The sequence below is a fragment of the Eleutherodactylus coqui genome, chromosome 2 (genome assembly GCF_035609145.1).
Source record: "Eleutherodactylus coqui strain aEleCoq1 chromosome 2, aEleCoq1.hap1, whole genome shotgun sequence".
In the NCBI taxonomy this organism is placed as follows: Eukaryota; Metazoa; Chordata; class Amphibia; order Anura; family Eleutherodactylidae; genus Eleutherodactylus; species Eleutherodactylus coqui.
In genome coordinates this window covers 141428798-141450697 of record NC_089838.1, presented here as the reverse complement: position 1 = coordinate 141450697, position 21900 = coordinate 141428798, and the positions used below count along the sequence as shown (strand labels likewise).

The following is a 21900-nucleotide window of genomic DNA, read 5'->3' as shown; positions in this document are numbered from 1 at the left end:
CAAACAAAGACCGTCTATGCATAAAACCCTATGCATCCCTTCAAAATGTAAACAAGGCAAATTACTGATCTGTGAGGATTTCAGTGCAGTTTCAGATAACTGTCAGATAACTTGTGCAACCAGGCCCAATTCTTAGGCAAAATATGGTGGAAGGCAGAACTTTTCTGCATTTGGTGTGCAGTGCACAGCTCTGAGAGGGATTACTCCTTCCATTTAAAAGTCCATAACTACTCCTCAAGGATAGATCTATTCATATCAGAAATTTACTACTGCTCTCTCAAGAATCGACAATAAAAATGATCACCAAGTCCAATCATGCCCTAATCTCGTGGACTTAAAGGGGTTGTCCCGCGCCGAAACGGGTTTTTTTTTTTTCAACCCCCCCCCCCCCCCCCCCCCGGTCGGCGCGAGACAACCCCGATGCAGGGAGGTAAAGAAAGCTTACCGGAGCGCTTACCTTAATCCCCGCGCTCCGGTGACTTCAATACTTACCGCTGAAGATGGCCGCCGGGATCCTCTGTCTCCGTGGACCGCAGCTCTGCTGTGCGGTCCATTGCCGATTCCAGCCTCCTGATTGGCTGGAATCGGCACGTGACGGGGCGGAGCTACACGGAGCCTGCATTCTGCACGAGCGGCTCCATAGAAGACTGCAGAAGACCCGGACTGCGCAAGCGCGGCTAATTTGGCCATCGGAGGGCGAAAATTAGTCGGCACCATGGATACGAGGACGCCAGCAACGGAGCAGGTAAGTATAAAACTTTTTATAACTTCTGTATGGCTCATAATTAATGCACAATGTATATTACAAAGTGCATTATTATGGCCATACAGAAGTGTATAGACCCACTTGCTGCCGCGGGACAACCCCTTTAAGCTGAACGGTATAACCAGCCACCACCATATATCTGGTGTAGCAATGCCTACTATCGCAGGTGGAACATTAAATCTTTCTCCAAATTGTTTTTAAGGACTCCTTTACTCATACTGCATTCCCTGAAGTGGACATTCATGTCTTATGAAACTCCTACAATGCATCTATAAGAGGCTTCTTTAATAGAATAGGTCACCATGTTAAAGAAAGGACTAAAACTCTGAATAACTTAATAAAATAAAGACTCTTGAAACCGAAACAAACATCCCAACAGACAGAAGAGCTCTTTCAATACCGATAAACTTCAGTTTTTTTCCTACAAAATAATGAAAGAAAATTAACAAGCCTAACACTATTTTTACAAAATAATCTGGGGAAACTACTGGCATCTCTCCTCAAAGCCTAATATTTAAAATCGTAGATCCCGTATCTAACTGGTCTAAACGACAAGGAAAAACTCAAAGCCTAGAGATATAGCAAATGGCTTTCAAGACTCTTATTTGGCCTTGTATAATCTAAAAGATGACCCGCTTAGATTTCCAAGCGCTGCACATTATATTCAAGAATTCCTGCAAAACCTTAATCTACCCTCACTCTCTGAAATCCGGAAGGAGATCTTAGATTGACCAATCACAACAATGGAAGTGCTAAAACACATCAACTGCCTACCAGATGGTAAATCTCCTGGCCCTCCGCACTTCTGCCAGACCTTCCAGTTTGTGGTTAGAGAGAGCTCTTTTCCTAAAGAAAACGTTCAATTCCTAGCAGTTACCCGTCCTAAACCAGAGAAGCAACTAGGTACCCCTCCCTAAGAACTTTCAGCCTATATCGCTACTAAACACGGATCTCAAAATTTATGCAAAAATCCTAGGCTCCAGAATGGTGTCAGTCTTAGAAGATCAAGTTAAATTTGTTGAAAGGTTGACAAGTTTCAGAAAATACCAGAAGGGTTCTAAACCTTGCGCATTGTACGCTTTTGCAGCTCTAGACAAAATGAGCTATGGCGACTTTTCCTAAAACTAGATCTGCATTGTATTCAAACCCTTTGGCTCGGGTATTCACTAATGGTGCACTGCATCAGATGAATTCAAAATTACACATGGCACCAGAATGGGCTGCCCTCTGTCCTCGCTAATCTTTATATTCTCCCTAGAACCATTAGCCCAAGCCCTCAGAAAAAATATCTTAACAGAGGGAATAAAAATCGGTGACTGTTGCCACGTAATATCGTTACATGCAAACGATACCATTTTGACGTTGACTGACCCCATACAATCCTTGATAGTTTGCTGGAAAACTTAAGAGTTTGGAATGATATCTTACTACAAAATAAATGCACAGAAATCCCAAAAATAGTGCCTATGAATAGCTCTAATTACTTGCTATTTTACTTACAGAATAAACACCCTTTTGGTTGGCAAAATAAAGGTATAAAATACCTGGCACAACAATAACTCTATATAAACGCTATATCCATACAATTTAGATCTTATATTAATAGTATTGCAGGAAGACTACCAACTCTTAAATTTGAGAGATCGTGGTTAGGAAGAATTACTACTTTCAAAGTACTTTTTCTGCCAAAATTATTATACTTATTCTTTACCCTCCCTATTAAACTACCACAAGGTTTTTCTTTTTTATACAGACATGAATAGAATCCCATCTCATTTTGTCTGGGTGTAACATAAACCTTGGGTGACTAACACCATACTCACGAAGGACAGATGGGAAGGAGGTCTAGACCTCCCAGACATTCAAGACCTTTATATTTATATAAATAGGAACAAAAAAAAAATTATATAGATTTATATTTATTATAATGGGTTTGTGTTTTCAAATTAGCCCCATGATGGAGGTCTGAAAGCCAGAAACATTCTGTAATATGAGACTTCACCTAGTTTCCTCTCATAGAATCATAGAAAGGTAGAGTTGGAAGGGACCTCCAGGGTCATCGGGTCCAACCCCCTGCTCAGTGCAGGATTCACTAAATCGTCCAAGGCAGATATTTGTGCAGCCTGTTTGAACACTTCCATTAAAGGAGAACTCACCACCTCCTGTGGTCACCTTTTCCACTCATTCATCACCCTCACTGTCAGAAAGTTTTTTTCGAATATCTACTTTGTGTCTCCTCCCTTTCAGTTTCATCCTATTGCTGCTAGTCTTTCCTTGTACAAATGAGAATAGGGCTGATCCCTCTGCACTGCGACAGCCCTTCAGTTATTTGTAGACAGCTATTGTCTCCTCTCAGCCTTCTTTTTTGCAAGCTAAATATTCCCAGGTCCTTTAACCTTTACTCATGGGACATGATTTACAGACCGCTCACCATCTTGGCAACTCTTCTCTGAACTGCTCCAGTTTGTCTGTCTTTTTTTTTTTATTTTTTTTTTTTTAAGTGCGTTGCCCAGAACGGGACATAGTATTCCAGATGAGGTCTTGCTAAGGAAGAGTAGAGGGGGATAATGACCTCACGTGATCTAGACTCTATTGTTCTCTTAATATATCCCAGAATTGTGTTTGTCTTTTTGGCTGCTGTATCACACTGTTGACTCATGTTCAGTCTATGATCTATTAGTATACCCAAGTCTTTTTCACATGTGCTGCTGCATAGCTCAAATCCTCCCATTCTGTATGTGCTTTCTTCATTTTTCTTGCCCAGATGTAGGACTTTTCATTTCTACTTGTTAAATGCCATTCTGGTAGTTGCTGCCCACTGTTCAAGCTTTTCTAGATCTTTTTGAATTCTCCCTCTCTCCCTGCTCTCTCCCCCTCCCTCCTAGCTTTGTGTCGGCAGCAAATTTGATCAGTTTTCCATCCATTCCCTCCTCCAGATCATTTATAAAAATGTTGAACAACACTGGGCCTAGGACGGAGCCTTGTGGTACCCCCACTTGATACATTCTTCCACTTGGATGTGCAGCCGTTTATGACCACTCTTTGACTACAGTCACTCAGCCAGTTGTGAATCCACCTAACAGTTGCCTTGTCAATCCCATATTTGGTCATTTTTTTTCAATAAGTATAGTGTGAGATACTTTGTCAAAAGCTTTACTAAAGTCAAGATATCCACCGCATTTCCCTGATTAACCCAGTCGGTGATTCTGTCATAGAAGGAAATTAGAGTCATCTGGCATGACTTGTTTGTTACAAACCCATGCTGGCTCTGGTTAATTACTCCATTTTTATCCAAGTACTTGCATACATGCTGTTTAATAATTTGTTCAAAGATCCTTCCCAGTATAGAAGTCAGGCTCACAGGCCTGTAGTTTCCTGGATCCACCTTCTTCCCTTTTTTTGAAGATGGGGACAACATTTGTCCTTTACCAATCTTCTGGGACTTCTCCTGTTCTCCAGGAATTTTCAAAGATTTAAAATTGATTTCTATTTTAAACCCTCTATCTTGATTTAAATCTTTACTTAGAGTTCCCTTGTGGCACTTGCCTTTACCATCCCACATCCCTCCAGTAAGTCAAAAAGCTTTAGAAGTATGGAAAAAATTTCATGACTTGTCAAAACCACAAAACCCTCTCCTGAAAGAATATATTACTATAGACCTGCTTCAATATGCCATCCCATATCTGAAAATCAAATAGCAGAACACTAGGTGTCTCTACACTCCACATCTATCTCTTGCTCCATTTGAGCAACTCAATATCATCTGACACCAGGTGGCCAATACATATATTTACAAATCAAGTATTTCTTACATACACCTAAAACTCAACTTTTCTGGGGCAATTTAAATATATTCTGTATATTTTCTAAAGGATTAAAGCCTATGTATGTATTACTACACGATTGTGCTAGTTTCCAAAATACCCTCTGAAAGAGTGTGAAAGGGAGTTAGGCCAAAAATTTAGCGGCACAGAATGAAAGCAAGCCCTCTATCTGACTCGTGAAGCACTCAAGTGTAGCACTCATGTAGAAACACAAAGGAAAATCACATTTGAGATGATGATATGCAGCAATCTCAGATATTTACTGATTGCTCAGCTGATTGTTGAAGAAATTGTGTCAGCGAGGTATCATTATTGGATATTTTGTGGAGCTGCCCTTTTTCTTCAGCAGTATTGGGACTCCGTATTTCAATTACTATCTTCTTTAGTCAGACATACAGTCCAGAAGTCTACCTCATCAGCCTTGATGAATATCCCGCGCCGAAACGGATGTTTTTTTTTTTTCAACAGCCCCCCCGTTCGTCGCGAGACAAACCCGATGCAGGGGTTAAAAAAGAACACCGCACAGCGCTTACCTGAATCCCCGCGCTCCGGTGACTTCTTACTTACCTGCTGAAGATGGCCGCGGGGATCTTCTCCCTCGGTGGACCGCAGGGCTTCTGTGCGGTCCATTGCCGATTCCAGCCTCCTGATTGGCTGGAATCGGCACGTGACGGGGCGGAGCTACCAGGAGCCGGTCTCCGGCACGAGCGGCCCCATTCAGAAAACAAGAAGACCGGACTGCGCAAGCGCGTCTAATCTGGTGATTAGACGCTGAAAATTAGACGGCTCCATGGAAACGAGGACGCTAGCAACGGAACAGGTAAGTGAAAAACTTCTGATAACTTCTGTATGGCTCATAATTAATGCACAGTGTACATTACAAAGTGCATTAATATGGCCATACAGAAGTGTATAGACCCACTTGCTTTCGCGGGACAACCCCTTTAACTCCTATCTAATCACGCCAAAACTTCAAATCCTGAGCTATAAAGTGCTGGCATTGTCAAACTTGGGTATTCTTAGACACTGGGAAAGCACGGACATCCCTAATATAGAAGAAACTATCACTTAAATGTATCTATATGAAAAAATATCTGTAAGTAACACATCTACATTCTTAAAATTCATACATATATGAAGAGCTCGGATATCCTGCAATCGGTGTAGTTCTGGATGATTGTCATATTTTCCTGTTCTTGTAAAGTCCTATGTTTTCATCACATAACTGTTTGACAGGAGCTTTGTCTCTAACTTTTCTCTGTTTTACCTGGCATTACTTATTCACCTAAGTTCCCCTTTCACTCACTTGTTTAAACCAGTTGGTGTTACTTCCACCCCATTACCTGCCTAATTCATGATGCGTATTAGATTTCTATTGGAATGTTATAACTGCATTTTCTTATTATTGTATATGTTAACCTGTTGTTCGTTTTGAAAAATTAATAAAACCCACTAAATATTGAAACAAAAGGAATAACCCTATGAAGGAAAGTAGATGCCCGGGTTGCTGGCTGATTACTGCTGGAATATTCCAGAGGGGAACACTGGCATACATGAAAGAAATAAGTGGCTTATGCCAACATTGAATCTAACTTCCCATATTTTCATGCCCCTCTTAGAGTTATTTGTTAAACATCTGGCACCTGGTGATCTTATCTCCGCCTGCAGACGGCCAGGTCGGATCCCGCTGCTAGAAATCTCGCAGCAGGATGCAGACCCGTGCCCTTGCAGAGGCCTGTGGCTCACCCACTCCCGGCGTCTCCAAAGCTCTGTGATGTGCCGGATGCCGCCCAGCTGGCGCATGCGCAGAGAGGAGCCGGCGGCTCTTCACTGACATCTCTGTGCGGGCCTCTGCGAGACCCACACAGAAATAGAACATGCCACGATTTGTTTTCTGCGTGTGACTTCACACGAAAAAATTGCGGCTGTCTGCATAGGATTGTGTTTTCTAATGCAATCCTGCCACAGCGGCTACGGGTGGAAATTCTGTGGGAAATCCTGCCGCAGAGTTTCTACCCGTGTGCAGGGGCCTTAGTCATGCTTATAACTACATGTTACCCTACTTAGTATTTACTGCTTGTAATAACATTTATAAAAGACATTTAACTGCAATTATATCTATACTTTTTTATTCTACTGTTAAGGCTATTTTCTGTAAATCTGTTCCTGACCGTCAAAATTGGAGCACAAATTTGGAATCTGCATCTAAAATTCTATAAGAAAACCACACAGCTTTTTACCGTGATTCTGTCAGGGATTCTGGCACGTATCATTTTAAAGCCAGGATTCGTGGCTTTAAATGGTCACCTAAAGCATTTCAATAGCACTTAAACAATTAGAGCTACAGCTCTTTAAAGTGGGGTTAGGAATATTGAATTTATAGCTGTCGTATCTGCAATAGTGGGGATGGGGGGGCTTGCTGAACCTGGAAGTGAAGACTAAAGTTTCTGGGGGAGGGAGGACAAACTATTTCTTTGCCCTGTAGCTTAGTCACCCCTAGGACAGTGGTGGCGAACCTGTGGCACAGGCAGGGCCCTCTCTCACCACATTAGGAAATGCCAACAGGGGCTGCTATCTGCGCTGATCCCGGCGCACACTGTGACATCAGTGTGCAGCTGGGATCCTCCTCCCCAACGTCTTCTACTTGGTTCCGCAAGAGCAGGAGGCGTCCGGCAGCACACTGATGTCAGTGTGCACCAGCGATCAGGCAGAAGGGGAGGGGATCAGCGCTTCCACGAGGAGGAGGAGTATGTATGTGGGTCTCGGGGGGGCGCTATGGGTGGAGCATTATTACTGCTGGAGGACCGCTGGGGGGTGTCACTATCATTACTGCTGGGAGCCGCTGGGGGGGTGTCACTATTACTGCTGGGGGATGTCACTATTATTACTGCTGGGGGATGTCACTATTACTAATGCTGGGGGATGTCACTATTATTACTGCTGGGGGGCCGCTGGGGGGGAATCACTATTATTACTGCTGGGGGTTATCACTATTATTACTGCTGGGGGGTCGCTGGGAGGGTGTCACTATTATTACTGCTGGGAAGGGTCACTATTACTGCTGGGGGGGCATTGGGGGGTGTCACTATTATTAATGCTGGGGGGGTCACTTATATACTGGGGGGCCGCTGTGGGATGCCACTATTATTACTGCTGGGGGGTGTCACTATTATTACTGCTGGTGGGCCGCTGAGGGTGTCACTATTATCGCTGGGGTGTCACTATTATCGCTGGGGTGTCACTATTATCGCTGGGGTGTCACTATTATCGCTGGGGTGTCACTATTATCACTAGGGGGTCACTATTATCGCTGGAGGGGTCACTATTATTGCTGGGACCGCTGTGGAAATTCTGCAGACGTTTCCACGTAAATCTCCGCTGAGGACATTCTCCAGTATTTCCACATCCAAAAGGCAGTCAAAATCTGCTTGCTGTCTATTTTGAAGAGGCCCTGTGCTTTTTAGATCATACGTCGTGATAAGCCCCGCCCCTTGACTGTTGGCACTTTGTGGTAAATAAGTGGGTTTTGGGTTGCAGTTTGGGCACTCGCTCTCTAAAAGGTTCGCCATCGCTGCCCTAGGATGTTGCACGCAGGAATTTTGCATGATACTTTTTCTCTGACGAGAACATAAATCAGAGCATGCTTTACAGCACCAAGAAAGGTCTAAGACAAAAGACAGAGTGGAACACTTTCCTCCATGCTTCTGGCTGCTGGTCCTCGCTGTGTAAGCTATAACTGGTACAGATTGTGCTTATTTAATGACCGTATGTATTTATAGCTCTCTAAAACCAGCACTACAAAAGCTGCGCTCAAGGGACATGACTCCTCATCCAAGCTAAAAATATGGCCTTGCCTTTCCATCAGATGGATATAAATTACCAGCCTGAGGGCCAGGTATAACGTGGGCTTAATATACACAGTAAGAAAACCATTTGGAGACCTATAATCTTTGTGTCTCCTCTTCAGCGTTTTGTACATGTTACAAGAGAACTATAAAATGGTTTGCAACTTACAGAACGGTCAGGAATGTGAGAGAAAAGAGCCATGTAAATAAATGATAAAGATGGTTTAACCCTTTCCAATCCAATTTGTATTCTGGTTTTCCTAGGGGGCTTACTCTTTTTTTGCCGTTATACAACGGCGCTATCTGCTGGTTAAAGCCAGTACTGCATGAGGTGACACGTTGGATAGGCTCCGACAGCAGAGAGGCTGGCAATATACAGTAAGAGAACCCTGACGGACGTCTTCCAACATCGGAGCTGTACAGCCTTAAATCATAATGTCTTCAGAGGTCAGACAGTGGATTGGAAAGGGTTAATGTGGATAATCATGTACTAAATAGCTAAAACTTTATACATTTTTTATTACAACCTGATACATAGAGTGGGATCTACAATGGAGCTACTGTATATTGCTTCTATAGATTGTATTGAGTAATGCTGAACTGTCCTCGAGAACCTCTTACATTGTATATGCCAGCAGTGTGTTATAGAGTAGGAGGAGCGGAGCAGATTGGGAAGTAGTTTTGAAGGAGAAGATTAAGTATAACTTGTGTTTTATTTATTCAAAGAGGTTATGCGGGGACAAAAAGAAATTCAAAGCTTATCAGCCTGCTCCGAAAAGATAAAAGAAGAGATACTCGCCTCACATGATCCTTCTGTTTCATTGGCGCTTGGCCCCCCACTGCTCTCCACTCTGGCTGCAGCGAGCAAGCAATGACCTCACCGACACCAGGGACATGGGACTGAGCAACCAATCATCGGCTCACTTTGGCCAGTTATTAGCTGCAGCAGTCCTATTGTCAGACATTTGCAGCCAGAAGTACTTGTAGCACAGAGCTGGTACACAATCCCAGACAACATGGCTCAGCATCATACTGTCCTGTTTCATCAAGGAAAGGGCATTTTTAGAGGACAAAATAACGCAGTATGCTGTGCTGCTTCATCCTTTTTTTTTTTTTATGGAATTTATTGACAGCGGTTCCAAATGGAACATTCGACAGTGATGTGAATGAGCCCTTAACCCTTTCCAATCCAGTTTTGGATTTAGGGTTTCCTAAAAGGTTTTCTCTTTTTGTTGTTATACAACGGTGCCATCTGCTGGCTAAAGCCAGTGTGTGCGCCAGAAAGGCTTCGACAGTGGAGTGGCTGGCAATAGACAGTAAGAATACCCTGTTGGACATCTTCTGACATTAGAGCTGTACAAGCTTCAATCAGAATGTAGGAAGACATCAGACAGTGGACTGGAAAGGGTTAATAGTATTGTGCCAGCGAGAGTCTAGTACCTCAACATCAGGCCCACTTCAAACAAATGTTAATAATGCAGAGGACAATAAAGCACTAACATTGTCCTTCAGTCCCTGCATTATCAGAGCAGCATCAGTCACTTCCATGGCTGCACACCCTCTGCATCTGTCACTTTTAAGGCTGTACCCCTCCGTCGTGTGCCCCGGCCTCTGCAGTCTTGCCTGAACACTGTGCACTGTGTGTCTGTGCCACCCAGTCAATGCTGTCTTACCAGCATGCATTATAAGAAAATGCTAGGTGCAGGAATGATGGCAGCCGCCTAGGGACACAGCAATCCCGGGGAAGTAACAAGTATGTGTTGATATTACAGTGGTGGGTTGTGGCTAAAAAATAGTGGAAGTGCTGCTCTGCATTAATAATAGTTTGGGGTGCGGTGCTGGAAATAAATTTTTCTAAAGTGCCACCCCTAAACATGGCCGCACTTGGCACATGCCCTCTGATGCCTAGCAACAAATACGGCCATGGTCCTAATGCCAATTGTGTATATTGTATGACAGTAAATGTATGACATCTTAACCCTTTCCAATCCAATTTGTATCCTGGTTTTCCTAAGCGGCTTACTCTTTTTCTGCCCTTACACAACTGTGCTATATGCTGGCTAGAGCCAGTACTGCATGAGGTGACACGTTGGATAGACTCCAACAGCAGAGAGGCTGGCAATATACAGTAAGAGAACCCCGACGGATGTCTTCCAACATCGGAGCTGTACAGCCTTAAATCATAATGTCTTCAGAGGTCAGACAGTAGATTGGAAAGGGTTAAGTGCCTCCCCCCCCCCCCCCTCCCCACAATAGTAACGGACTGTTGAGCTGTGTCGCTATAGTTGAAAGAAACCCTACCCAGTTTTTATTGGAAGTTTTCCTTTGTTTTCTCTCCCCAGATGTGCTAACAAACAGTGATGAGTCTCCAGTAACGGTCCCGGCAAAGATGAGCCAGCGGCAGGGTAAAGACACATATCTATCTCCAACCAAAGACTTGGTCCAGGCTACGCTGAGCCCCGGCATCATTCACAGTCATGGTAGGTCACCCCCGTCTGTTGCAGATTCCCGTGTATGTGATTGATCCGAGTTCTACGTGTTTTTAGCGGCCTCAGTGAACCAGGACTTCTGCTTTCCTCCTTTATAACCTTGAATTTCTGTTTACTCTACATTGTGCGTCTTTTATTTTTAGATCCCTTAAACCTGCAAGTGCAGGAAGCAGCAGATGATTTGTAGTGATGCCAAATAATGTGATGCCTTCGCTACTTGTCCTCTAAAGTGGAATCTAATTTTAAAATCGTAGTTTATTTCGGTAATCATACAAAGGTTAATCTGGTGTGAAAATGTGGCAGGTTTCCATATATCGTATGTATTATATTCATGGTACACATATTACATAGGAAAACTCAGATAATAGTCTGCGGACATCAGGGAGGGTCACCAGTAGGTCCATGCTCACCAATCGAACAGGCGTGTTTTCCCCAATATCTCCACTATTTTGGCTAATGAACTTGCAAAGCAGGAAACCATTTATGCACATTTTCCGCTGTCTCCTTGCTGCAAGCATTCGCGGTGATGACCACCTCTGCTCACTCGCTCTGTTCAGGCGCCACTTGAGATTCAGCAGGGTGTGCACCAGTCCTACAAGCGCACATCCCTGGCACCATTGTTGGTAGGATTCTGGATGCAATGTCCCCACTCTGTACTCTGCCTGTAGTTCTCGCTGCTGGGCTCTGGTGCTGTGCGACAATAGAGGCTGTCCGAATGGCCTGAACCCTCGAAGCTAGCCCCTGACACCTCCAGCAGTGATTACTACAGTTTCACAGTGGGGAGGAGATGGAACAAGTAGCAGGAGCATAACAGCAATGTCATTTTCTTAAGACACAGTGTTTCTTGATGGCAAAGTCAGAGCTACATAGACTTTACTGTTTTGTACTTGGGTGCATTGAAAATTGTTTATATCTGTATATACAGTATGTCTATCACGATGTGGGACTACAGCAGGTCTGCAGAATACAGAGAGGGCTGTGGAGGTGCCCGGAACCCATAGCACATGCTCTATGTAGTTTAGAAGTTGTCACACATTATTTCAGATTGTGGGATAACTCCCTTTTAGAGGGGTTGTCAGGTTACTGGACAACCCCTTTTCAATAAGATCCACTATGTGACTGTGGTCCTGGGTTTGTTTTGAGAGATGAGGCCACAGGAAATCACGTGATCGCTGCAGCCAATGAAAGATCACAGTGCCACGTTCTTGAACTCCTAGCATCATGTTACTCAGCATGCAGGCTCATTGGCTGCAGCGGTCACCTGATCTCCCATGACATCATCTGTCACAGGAATCGCCAGCGCTGGACCCCAGCAAATATATCTATGATTTTCACAAAGGAGGGCCTATTGAAGATTAGTTGTTCAGTAACCGTACAACCCCTTTAATAGATCATTTTATTTGTAAGCCACAATTGGGTTGAGTACAATTCTTCCGACTCCACAGTCATGGACACAACCCATGGACAGCCCCTTTAAAGTTTTTCTAAGTTGCTTTATTTGGAGGCCAAACTATTTCTTACCTGCTCTGGTTTTGAACTGCAACATAATGCTAGATATGAACGGGGAATATGAGCCAACAAGGCTATTTAAAAGGTAGATGTATATTCATTAACCAAAATAAGCTTTCCCAAAAAGCTGGATGGCAGCCGGTTGTTATTGTTGTCTGCTTCGGTCCCCCTTTGCTCACTGCTGCACATTACTGACATGATTGGAATACTAGTCGCTTCCCTTTTGTCATTAAATTGATCATTAGGAAACTGATATGCATTCTTTTCTAGGAGTATAGGAAAACTCACATTGTGACATCAATTAAACAGGACCTGTCTGCATTCCATTGTAGTAAACACTTGAGCCCCCTTGTAACGTTGCTTGTTAATCTATACTGTGTCGTCTTCTCTGTTGCTCCTTCTCTGTATGTGAGTAGATTGACAACTGGATGCTACCATTCAGCTTGTCAAAGAGGTGTGTCCTTTCATAGTCTGATACTGGCAGCGCTGATTGGCCAATGTCAGACACTGTAGGGACACCCCATTGGCAAGTAGAATGGTAGCACCCAGTTGTCATTCATAAATTTCCAGGAAGAATAACAGAGGAACAGCACATGCAGGATTATGCAGGGGGGCAAGAAAAAGGAAAAAGCTTAGTGGGTTTTACTACGCCGTTTCTATAACTTCCATTACTCCATTACTCTACTTCTGCCTCCATCTGACATTCTTAGCCAACGTTTTTGGAGTCCTTCCTATAACCAATCTTTAATGTGCTTCCCCCCGTCACTTGTCTTGTACATCATGTTCTGTTTTTTGACAGTTTTAAAATCCCTAATTATTTTTAGTCGTTAGTACAGTGCTCATGTCTGTTGGCTGCGCGATGGGTGTTAATTTGCCGATGTGCGCACTCGCCACGCTTCTATTTGGCCGTCTGCTAATAATGTAGTATATTCTATTTAACTCCTTGCAAAGCTGTAATCTAGTATTGTGTTGCGTCATTTGTGGAGAGCAGTTGGAAAACCTGTACTGCGAAGGCATTGCCCACTTAATTGTTTTATGACTGCAGTTTTACCTTTGCTTTCATCACACACACACTTTATTGTTGCTTTTTTTTCCTCTTGCTTGTAAAGAAAGCGCCATCATTTTTGTCCTTTTTTTTTGACAAGTGCACTTTGTTTTTTTTTGTTTGTCATATATTTGATCTGGGTTTTATCTAGGCTTTTTTTTATTCCTATTGAAAACGCCTGAATAAATCCACTATACCTGGAGTGTGCTGCGTTGGACCCCAACACTTCATAACTCCCCACTGACCTACAGATAACTTTCTCAGTTTCTCAGAAAGGATTTCAATGTCAAATGTGAACAGTGTAGATATGTGGGTTTTTCTCCCCCTTAATCGCTAATCGGTATGTACCCCTAATGTCCTTCAGGAGGTACTTCAGCAAAATAAAGCGATTTATTTTGGAGGGAAATAGAAAAATGCTTGTAGAACAATATACTTCCAACCTCCTGCCACTGAACTATACTGCGTCCTGTTTGGGGTCTTTGGCTGATCGTCCATGCCTTTGCATGGCCTGATTGTCGGGCGTAGGGGTGTTCGTAGGAATGTTCGGGCCCGATAATCGGCCTATGTAAAAGGACCTTAGGCCAAGTAGTACTACTCAAATAAATGACACCCAAGTCTAACCATGCTATGGCCGCACTGTGCTGCTCCCGGAGTGCGGCTTCCATCGGTTGTACTTCACTAGGCCTGTTGTTTCTTCTGTGTCTCTGGCTTACTATAAATGTTTGTACGGCTCTTCGCTTACAGGAACTTTTCGTGTCATTTAAACTATGACAGAACTTTCCACTTGCCATACTGGTTTGTTAGCTCTTTCCCTTAGTTTACGCCGTTCAGGCCAGCGGGGTGTGTGCAGACACTGCGGAGCAAAGGATTTCTGCAACAGTCCTATTCATTTACATGGAGCTTATCTGTATCTTGCAAAACTGACCATTAAATATATGGACCAGATTCACAGTGGTAGAGACTTCTGCCACAAATTCTGCATGTGTGAATATACTCTAAGCCAGGGCCCATTCACACGCACATATGCTTAAAACGCAGCATGGGTCTGTGAAAGCCGGCCATCACCATGTATGGCAGCGAGTGCACGGTGCATGGCTGTATATCTCATGTACGCTGTCATGCGCAGTGTGACTTTATTTTCGCTTTTTTTTAATAATCCCCACTCTGTCTCATAGCGGAGTTGTGTATGTATTATCGTCAGCGTTATGTGGTGAAATAGAGCATGCTGCAGTCTTTTTTACGCGTGTATCTACACACAGTGTTTACACGCCAATGTGAACGGATTCGTGAAAATCCATGTACTTTGACTATATTCACAGTGTATCTCGCAGCCGTGCATTGCGTGTGTAATACGCGGTGAAATCACAGCCCTTAGGCTTCCTTTAAACACTTTATTTTGAAGTGTTTTCACTAGATTGACCGGATGATCGCTACACAAACATAAAATGTTTGGGGAAAATGGTGCTTGTTAACCTCTAAATGTGGTGAGTATTCAGAGGGTCACATTGTATTTGGAGCAGATATCGAATATAAAAAAGCCTACATATCTTTCTCGCTCTCTCCAACTGGTCGCTGTCCACTGCTTGCTATGAATGGCACTTGGCAATGCTCGGCTCTCCCTAGCGGCGCTGTTGGCTGAAGCACAACAGCGCCGCTAGACTCAACATAGGAGCTTTGCCCTGGCCTGACAGATCACTCAATGTATCAAACTCAGATTTTATGGCGGAGGCTGTCACAAATCTAATGACACCAAAATCACCCACCAAAGGTCACGCAAAGCAGTCAGTGTGGTGCAAGAATATTAGATGTATTTTTTTGCAAGCTTTTTTTTGTTTGGATGGCCTTTTTTTTTTTTTGAGGCATTTTTAACATGCATTATGTTCTGACCTCTCCATATCCTATAGAGCAACCTATGCAAGAGCACCTGACAGCCCACTGCAATCACAAAAAGAGCCAGTGATCCAAGAAACTCTGTGCATTACATTTACTATTTCCCCATTGGCTCTCACATAACATTTGTCTCATATTTTAATAAAAAGAAAGACACAAACAGCCACTGTAGAAATGTGTTTTGGTCAAAACGGCCTTAAAATACTTACACAGCGCTGTCTTCTGTATACTCCTGCTGTGTTCACGGAGCGCGCAGCTGGTATCCAGCTGAGCGCTCCGAGCGGAGTATGCAGAACACTGCTGCAGCACTGTCTTCTGCATACTGCTGCTGTGTTCATGGAGCGCACAGCTGGTATACAGCTGAGCGCTCCGAGCGGGGTATGCAGAATACAGCTCAAGTTCTGTCGTCTTCATACTCCAGCTGTATTCTCCAAGCAGGATACCAGCTGAAACAATAGTATCAGCAGTATCCCCCTGAGAACGCACGCGCGGCACTGATGAGGCTCATCCTTGTCTTTCAGCATTCTAAAAGAGAACAATGAACAACTCGTTAACGAAAACTGCACAATGTCCGTGCAGTTAGACCCAACAATTCTCGCTCGGAAGACTGCTTTGTGTGATTTTTGAGCGAGAATCGTTGGGTCTAAATGGGCCTTTCTGAGTGAGGAATCACTCATGATTCACTGTTCCCTTTGTTTCTGCTCACTGAAATAAAGTGACTAATGAGTGAACGCTCGCTCAGACAGTTGGTCATCTAATGTTCACAGGGAATGGAGGCGGGTGGCTGGAAGAGATCCCCGGTGCACTCCACCTCCATTCACTGAATGACTGCTGCTCATGCGCCCAACAGTTGCCCCATGTAAAAGTACCCTTACACTTATTGTACACTGGATTGGAGTGTGAACCTTTCCATCACTTCCTTGATACATTGTTGGTTCTCGGACTGTCTGGATGTGCTGCATACATTGTTGGTTCTCGGACTGTCTGGATGTGCTGCTCCACTGACTGCATACAAGTATATGTACATTGCAGCCTGCAAGGGAAATTGTATTTTCTGCACTTCCGTAAGCACTTGGCAAACTGTTCCCACTTATAAAAGGAGTGCTGTCTACAATCGGCATATGGTCGGGAATTCCCTAATATACTGTAGAACTCAGTAGCAGTTATACCAATAGGGTTTTTTCGAGATGGGAGTGGTGTTGGCCAATACATACAGTATATGCCAAAAGAGACCTCTCCATCGGCGAAGCTTGAAGCTCCTGGGCCCTAATGCAAAATCTGTAACAGGGCCCCCAACTATAATGCTTTATTCATAGTACTGGGCTCCCTATATGGAGAAGAGAGGCCTGATGGGCCCCCTAAGGCTCCCGGGCCCCTGTCTCCATTGCATTCTCCACAATGTGAGGCTTTTGAGAAAGGCATAGCCGCCTTTCATTAGCAGTTTGGGAATATGTGTATAGCTAGGGATAAGTAAATGGAGTTTTTGCTCTCTAATCTCACAGCCCATCTGCAGCAAAAATCTATATCTGTTAAAGGCAGATTGCTGTGGATTCATCCATGCTTCACTCAGGGCTCATTCCCAGGGTCGTATGCGTGAATCACACAGCGTCTTACCACCACTGGAGCTGGCTATCACTGCGTGTGGACAGCATTGACTACGCTGCTCATAGAGAACAATAGGGCTGTACGAGTGAAATAGAATATGCTGCATGCTGTACGCGTGGTTACACACAATGTATATACAATAATGTGACTGGATCAATACAAATCCATGTACTTTCATTTACTTCACTGTGTACTATGCGGGCATGCATCATGTGCGTAATATGCTATGAAATCACGCTTGTGGGAATGAGCCCTGAATGTGGTGAAATCCTCCGGGAAAATCAGTAACTTCCGCAGCAGAAGGAGCATAAAGCAGATTTGATATTTGTAATATCGTATTCATTTGCCATATATAATAATCCACAGGTATAATCTGTTACAAATCCGCCACATGTAGCCTCATGTCCACGGGCGGGTCGGATTCCCCATGTGGGAGCCCGCAGCGGAATCTGACCCTGCCCGCAGCCGAAGACAGTGCTTACCTCTCCGGGCTGTTCACTGCGGATGTGTGTGGAAGAGATTTTTTTTTTCTTCTAAATCTCCTGCTTTTTTTGCGGAATCCGCGGCCGATCCGCAATTCAATTGCGGACGGGCTGCCGATCGGGCGGCTTCCATTGACTGCAATGGAAGCCGTCCGTGCAGGAACCGCAACAAAAGGTCCACAAAACAAATCTGCATGCTGTACTGTACTGTCCACAATTCACATTTCCCTGTGGACATTGGGCCCAAGAGTACCCACGGTTTTTCCACAGCATATTTAAAATGTTCTTAAAGGAGATGTCCCGCGCCGAAACGGGTTTTTTTTTTTTTAAACCCCCCCCCCCGTTCGGCGCGAGACAACCCCGATGCAGGGGTTAAAAAAACCACCCGCACAGCGCTTACCTGAATCCCGGCGGTCTGGCGTCTTCATACTCACCTGCTGAAGATGGCCGCCGGGATCCTCTGTCTTCGTGGACCGCAGCTCTTCTGTGCGGTCCACTGCCGATTCCAGCCTCCTGATTGGCTGGAATCGGCACGTGACGGGGCGGAGCTACACGGAGCCGCTCTCTGGCACGAGCGGCTCCATAGAAGACTGCTGAAGACCCGGACTGCGCAAGCGCGGCTAATTTGGCCATCGGAGGCCAAAAATTAGTCGGCACCATGGAGACGAGGACGCCAGCAACGGAGCAGGTAAGTATAAAACTTTTTATAACTTCTGTATGGCTCATAATTAATGCACAATGTACATTACAAAGTGCATTATTATGGCCATACAGAAGTGTATAGACCCACTTGCTGCCGCGGGACATCTCCTTTAACTATTAGTATCTTCCTATATTTTATGGTCCAGGGATATGGGAGTGAAGCTGGTTTAGCATAACAGAGGAGATGATAGAAGTCCCCCATCCTTCCAGCGCGTTCCTGGAAACCTTTCCATTCATGTTTGTGGATGCCTGTGTAATTATCCTGGAACTGCAGCACATGTTACACTTGTTTATGTATTGCATAAGGGCCTTACAACAAGAAATGTATTGTCTTCAACTGACTAATACTTCTACACGTGCCTCACCGGCATATTTAATGGGGTTGAAGTGAAGTTCCAGTTTGGCAACACAATTATCATATTAGGAAATTTCACTCTCCACAGTTCCCTGTTAAACTTTTTTTACAGGCAGGATTTCTATAATAGGCATGGAGAGATCTGTATTATCCTGCTGGCCTTGTTAGCAACAGCATGTATTCTGTGAATGGAGATCTACCAAGGACTGTACCTACAGGCACTATCTGGGGCTGGCAAACACACAGCCCATGAGTCTCAGCCCACCCTAAGCTTAGAAAGACATGGTGAAGCTCATAACATGAAAGCTCATAATATAAATACAGCATCAGATTCAAACTTGTAATATAAATACGGCACCAGAACCAAGCTCAGTACATAAATACAGCACCAGAACCAAGCTCAGTACATAAATACAGCAACAGAACCATAAACTAAATTTCTTCTCTATGTGTGCAATTTCAGAGAAGTGTGTCAGCCTTACTGTGGCTCTTCAGTTATCATATAATGTACTCCAATACCGGTTTTACACAGTGATAGTCATTACAGTGCAGTTACCTCCAGGGATCACAGGTAATGTTGTCCCTGGAACCATTTGTATTCTGTTTTCTTTTCCCTGAGTCCAGAACAGTACTGAGATTTCTAAAGGCAATGACTTGCTTCTACACATCTCCCAATTCTGCTGCTGAAACCATTAATTAACTTCTCACTGCCCCCCATAGTAACAATACTAGTAATTATTAGGAAATTATAGTCCCATTGTTTCTGGTGGTACATCACACACCCAGTAGCTTGATTACCACACAAGACAAACACAGCTTGGCTCCTCCCACAGCAGTGACATCACTACAGGTCCTTTAGCCTACCGGATCTCTGTGGTGGCGGTAGGGCAGTGTGTTCTGTCAGGACTGCTGAGTTGTGTAGGAAATTATAGTACCAGTGTTTCTGCTGGCACATTGCGCAACAGAGCTCTGCTACATGGTACATGCATTATAATCCCCACATATCTCACACACACACAGTAGCTTGATTACCACACAAGACAAACACAGCTTGGCTCCTCCCACAGCAGTGATATCACCGCAGGTCCTTTAGCCCCCCGGATCTCTGTGATGGAGGTAGGTCAGTGTGTTCTGTCTGAATAGCAGTTTAGTTGTATTCTCAGTGTGTTATTTTTGTCCTCCCCTTTTCAAAAGCCCTAACTGTGTTGTTCTTCTGTCAGTCAAACTCTGTGTTTTATATATGTTGCAGGACCTTCAATGATGTCACCAGGGGGCAGAGCAATGACATCAGCAGGGGCGTAGCATTAGACGCACACACACTCACAGACAAATGGTCGTTAGTAGTTTGATGGCTACTGTGGTTCCACTAAGTAACAGTACATCCACTGTGGGCATGTTGTGGCCCCACTAAAGGCGCAGTCACGTGGGCGTATTCAATTTTTGTCTGTTAAGAATGCACCATTTTCACTAAATGTGTATATGCATTTTTGGCGCATATGTGCTATCTGTGATGCATCCGTGTATTATGTTTTTGACGCGTGCAAAAACCCCACAAGAATACCCGAGTGATATCTGTTTTGTCACAAGCAACGGAAAACTGGGTTCGCAAAAAAAAAAAAAAAAACTTAGTGAACATAGATGCCAATGTGTGGTTCAACTACCTATAGAACCCCCTGTGTTGACCCAAGTATTAATAAGACACCCCTTTTATGGCCCCTTGAATTAATCTATTGCCACCTATGGCAGAGCATAACCTCACTCCACCCAAGGTTACACTTTGCCGAAGCGAGCGCCACGTTGAAATCAGTCCTGTGTGAGTGTGTTGTTAAGGTGCTGTAGTAAAAAAAAAATGGTATTGCAGTAATCGTGCTGATTCTGATAAGAATCATGTTGTTTTTACCGAATGGTGAGTGCCGTAAAAACAAAACACAAAAACAATGATGGAATTTTTCTATTCCCACCCCACCTCCCAAGAAATGTTAATAAGTTTTATACAATACTAGATTACCCGTCGCGCGTTGCTGCGAAGACAGACATACATACATACATTCGTTTTTATATATCTAGATAACAACCAATCACAGCGCAGCTTTCAAGTTACCTCAGTGGTATAATATATAACAATCAATCACAGCGCAGCTTTCATGTTACCTCAGTGGTATAATACATAACAGCTTGAGATGGAAATCAAACGATCTTTATCTGGGGGGCATAACTGTCGACGATGCTCACACGCCGCCACCTATCGTAGGATAGTTGTACTATGCCAGTAATCTTCCCAGGAGTGTACTCAACAACTTCCCAAATTTTCATGGCGATTGGATGAATGGTGTAGTAATGCATGACAGACAGACACATTTATAGATAGATAGATGGATGACATCAGGAAGTGAGAGAATTAGATTCCGTAAGTAAAATTTGAACGCTAATTCTTTTGCGCTTAGAATTGAATAATAGAGTTGGGACCCATTAGCTTTTCCTATTTATGACATATTCAATGCTCGTGCCAAATTTCAAGTTTCTATGACATTGGGAAGCGAGAAAATTAGATTCCGTACGTAAAATTTGGACGCTAATTTTTTTACTCTTAGGTCCCAACTCGATTATTCAATTCTAAGCGCAAAAGAATTAGCGTCCAAATTTTACGTACGGAATCTAATTCTCTCACTTCCCAATGTCATAGAAACTTGAAATTTGGCACGAGCATTGATTATGTCATAAATAGGAAAAGCTAATGGGTCCCAACTCCATTATTCAATTCTATTAACTTTTCCTATTTATGACATAATCAATGCTCGTGCCAAATTACATCGAAAAGTGAGAGAATTAGATTCCGTACGTAAAATTTGGACGCTAATTCTTTTGTGCTTAGAATTGAATTGTTTTTCTGGTTTCTGATTGGTTGAGATTGCTTTTAATGCTCCAGATTTTCATTTTAAACTCTCCAGATTTTCATTTTAAACTCAAACTCCTTTGCTTTGCAATGATACATAATTTAATTACTGTGATGATACAGTTCTGGTTAATTAGAACTGTTGAAGGTTATATTCCAGAATTGGGTTTTGTGACATTTAGATTTTTAAAAGTAACCAATGTTTTTACTTTTTTTCCCTAATAAATCAATAAGCTACGTCTACATAATGTTTGCACTATATCATAATGCAGAAAGGTGCACTCTTTCCCTGCATCATCCAGTGGTCACTTACTGGATTCAGGGAATCTTTACTGGAGCTGTAACGGGGCGAGGGCTCCCTGGGCAAGATGTGGTCTTGTTGAGGGTGAGACCTTGCAGGGATGACAGACACAGGTGGCAAGATGCTTGGAAAAAGAAAACTTGAATCCAAACGGGAGTCTTAACAATGGAGACTCCAATCAAAAGAACAACAAC

General features: G+C 43.6%; 1 protein-coding gene across 4 annotated transcripts in view; it reads left to right on the top strand.

Annotated features, from left to right (window-relative positions):
* OSBPL8 (oxysterol binding protein like 8) overlaps nucleotides 1-21900 on the top strand; it is a 193495-nt gene that overhangs the window by 107867 nt on the left and 63728 nt on the right. For all 4 annotated transcript variants that reach the window (XM_066591672.1, XM_066591673.1, XM_066591669.1 and 1 more), the window contains exon 5: nucleotides 10778-10915. In XM_066591672.1, the coding sequence (XP_066447769.1) occupies nucleotides 10778-10915 (138 nt within the window). The remainder of the gene's footprint in view (nucleotides 1-10777; nucleotides 10916-21900) is intronic.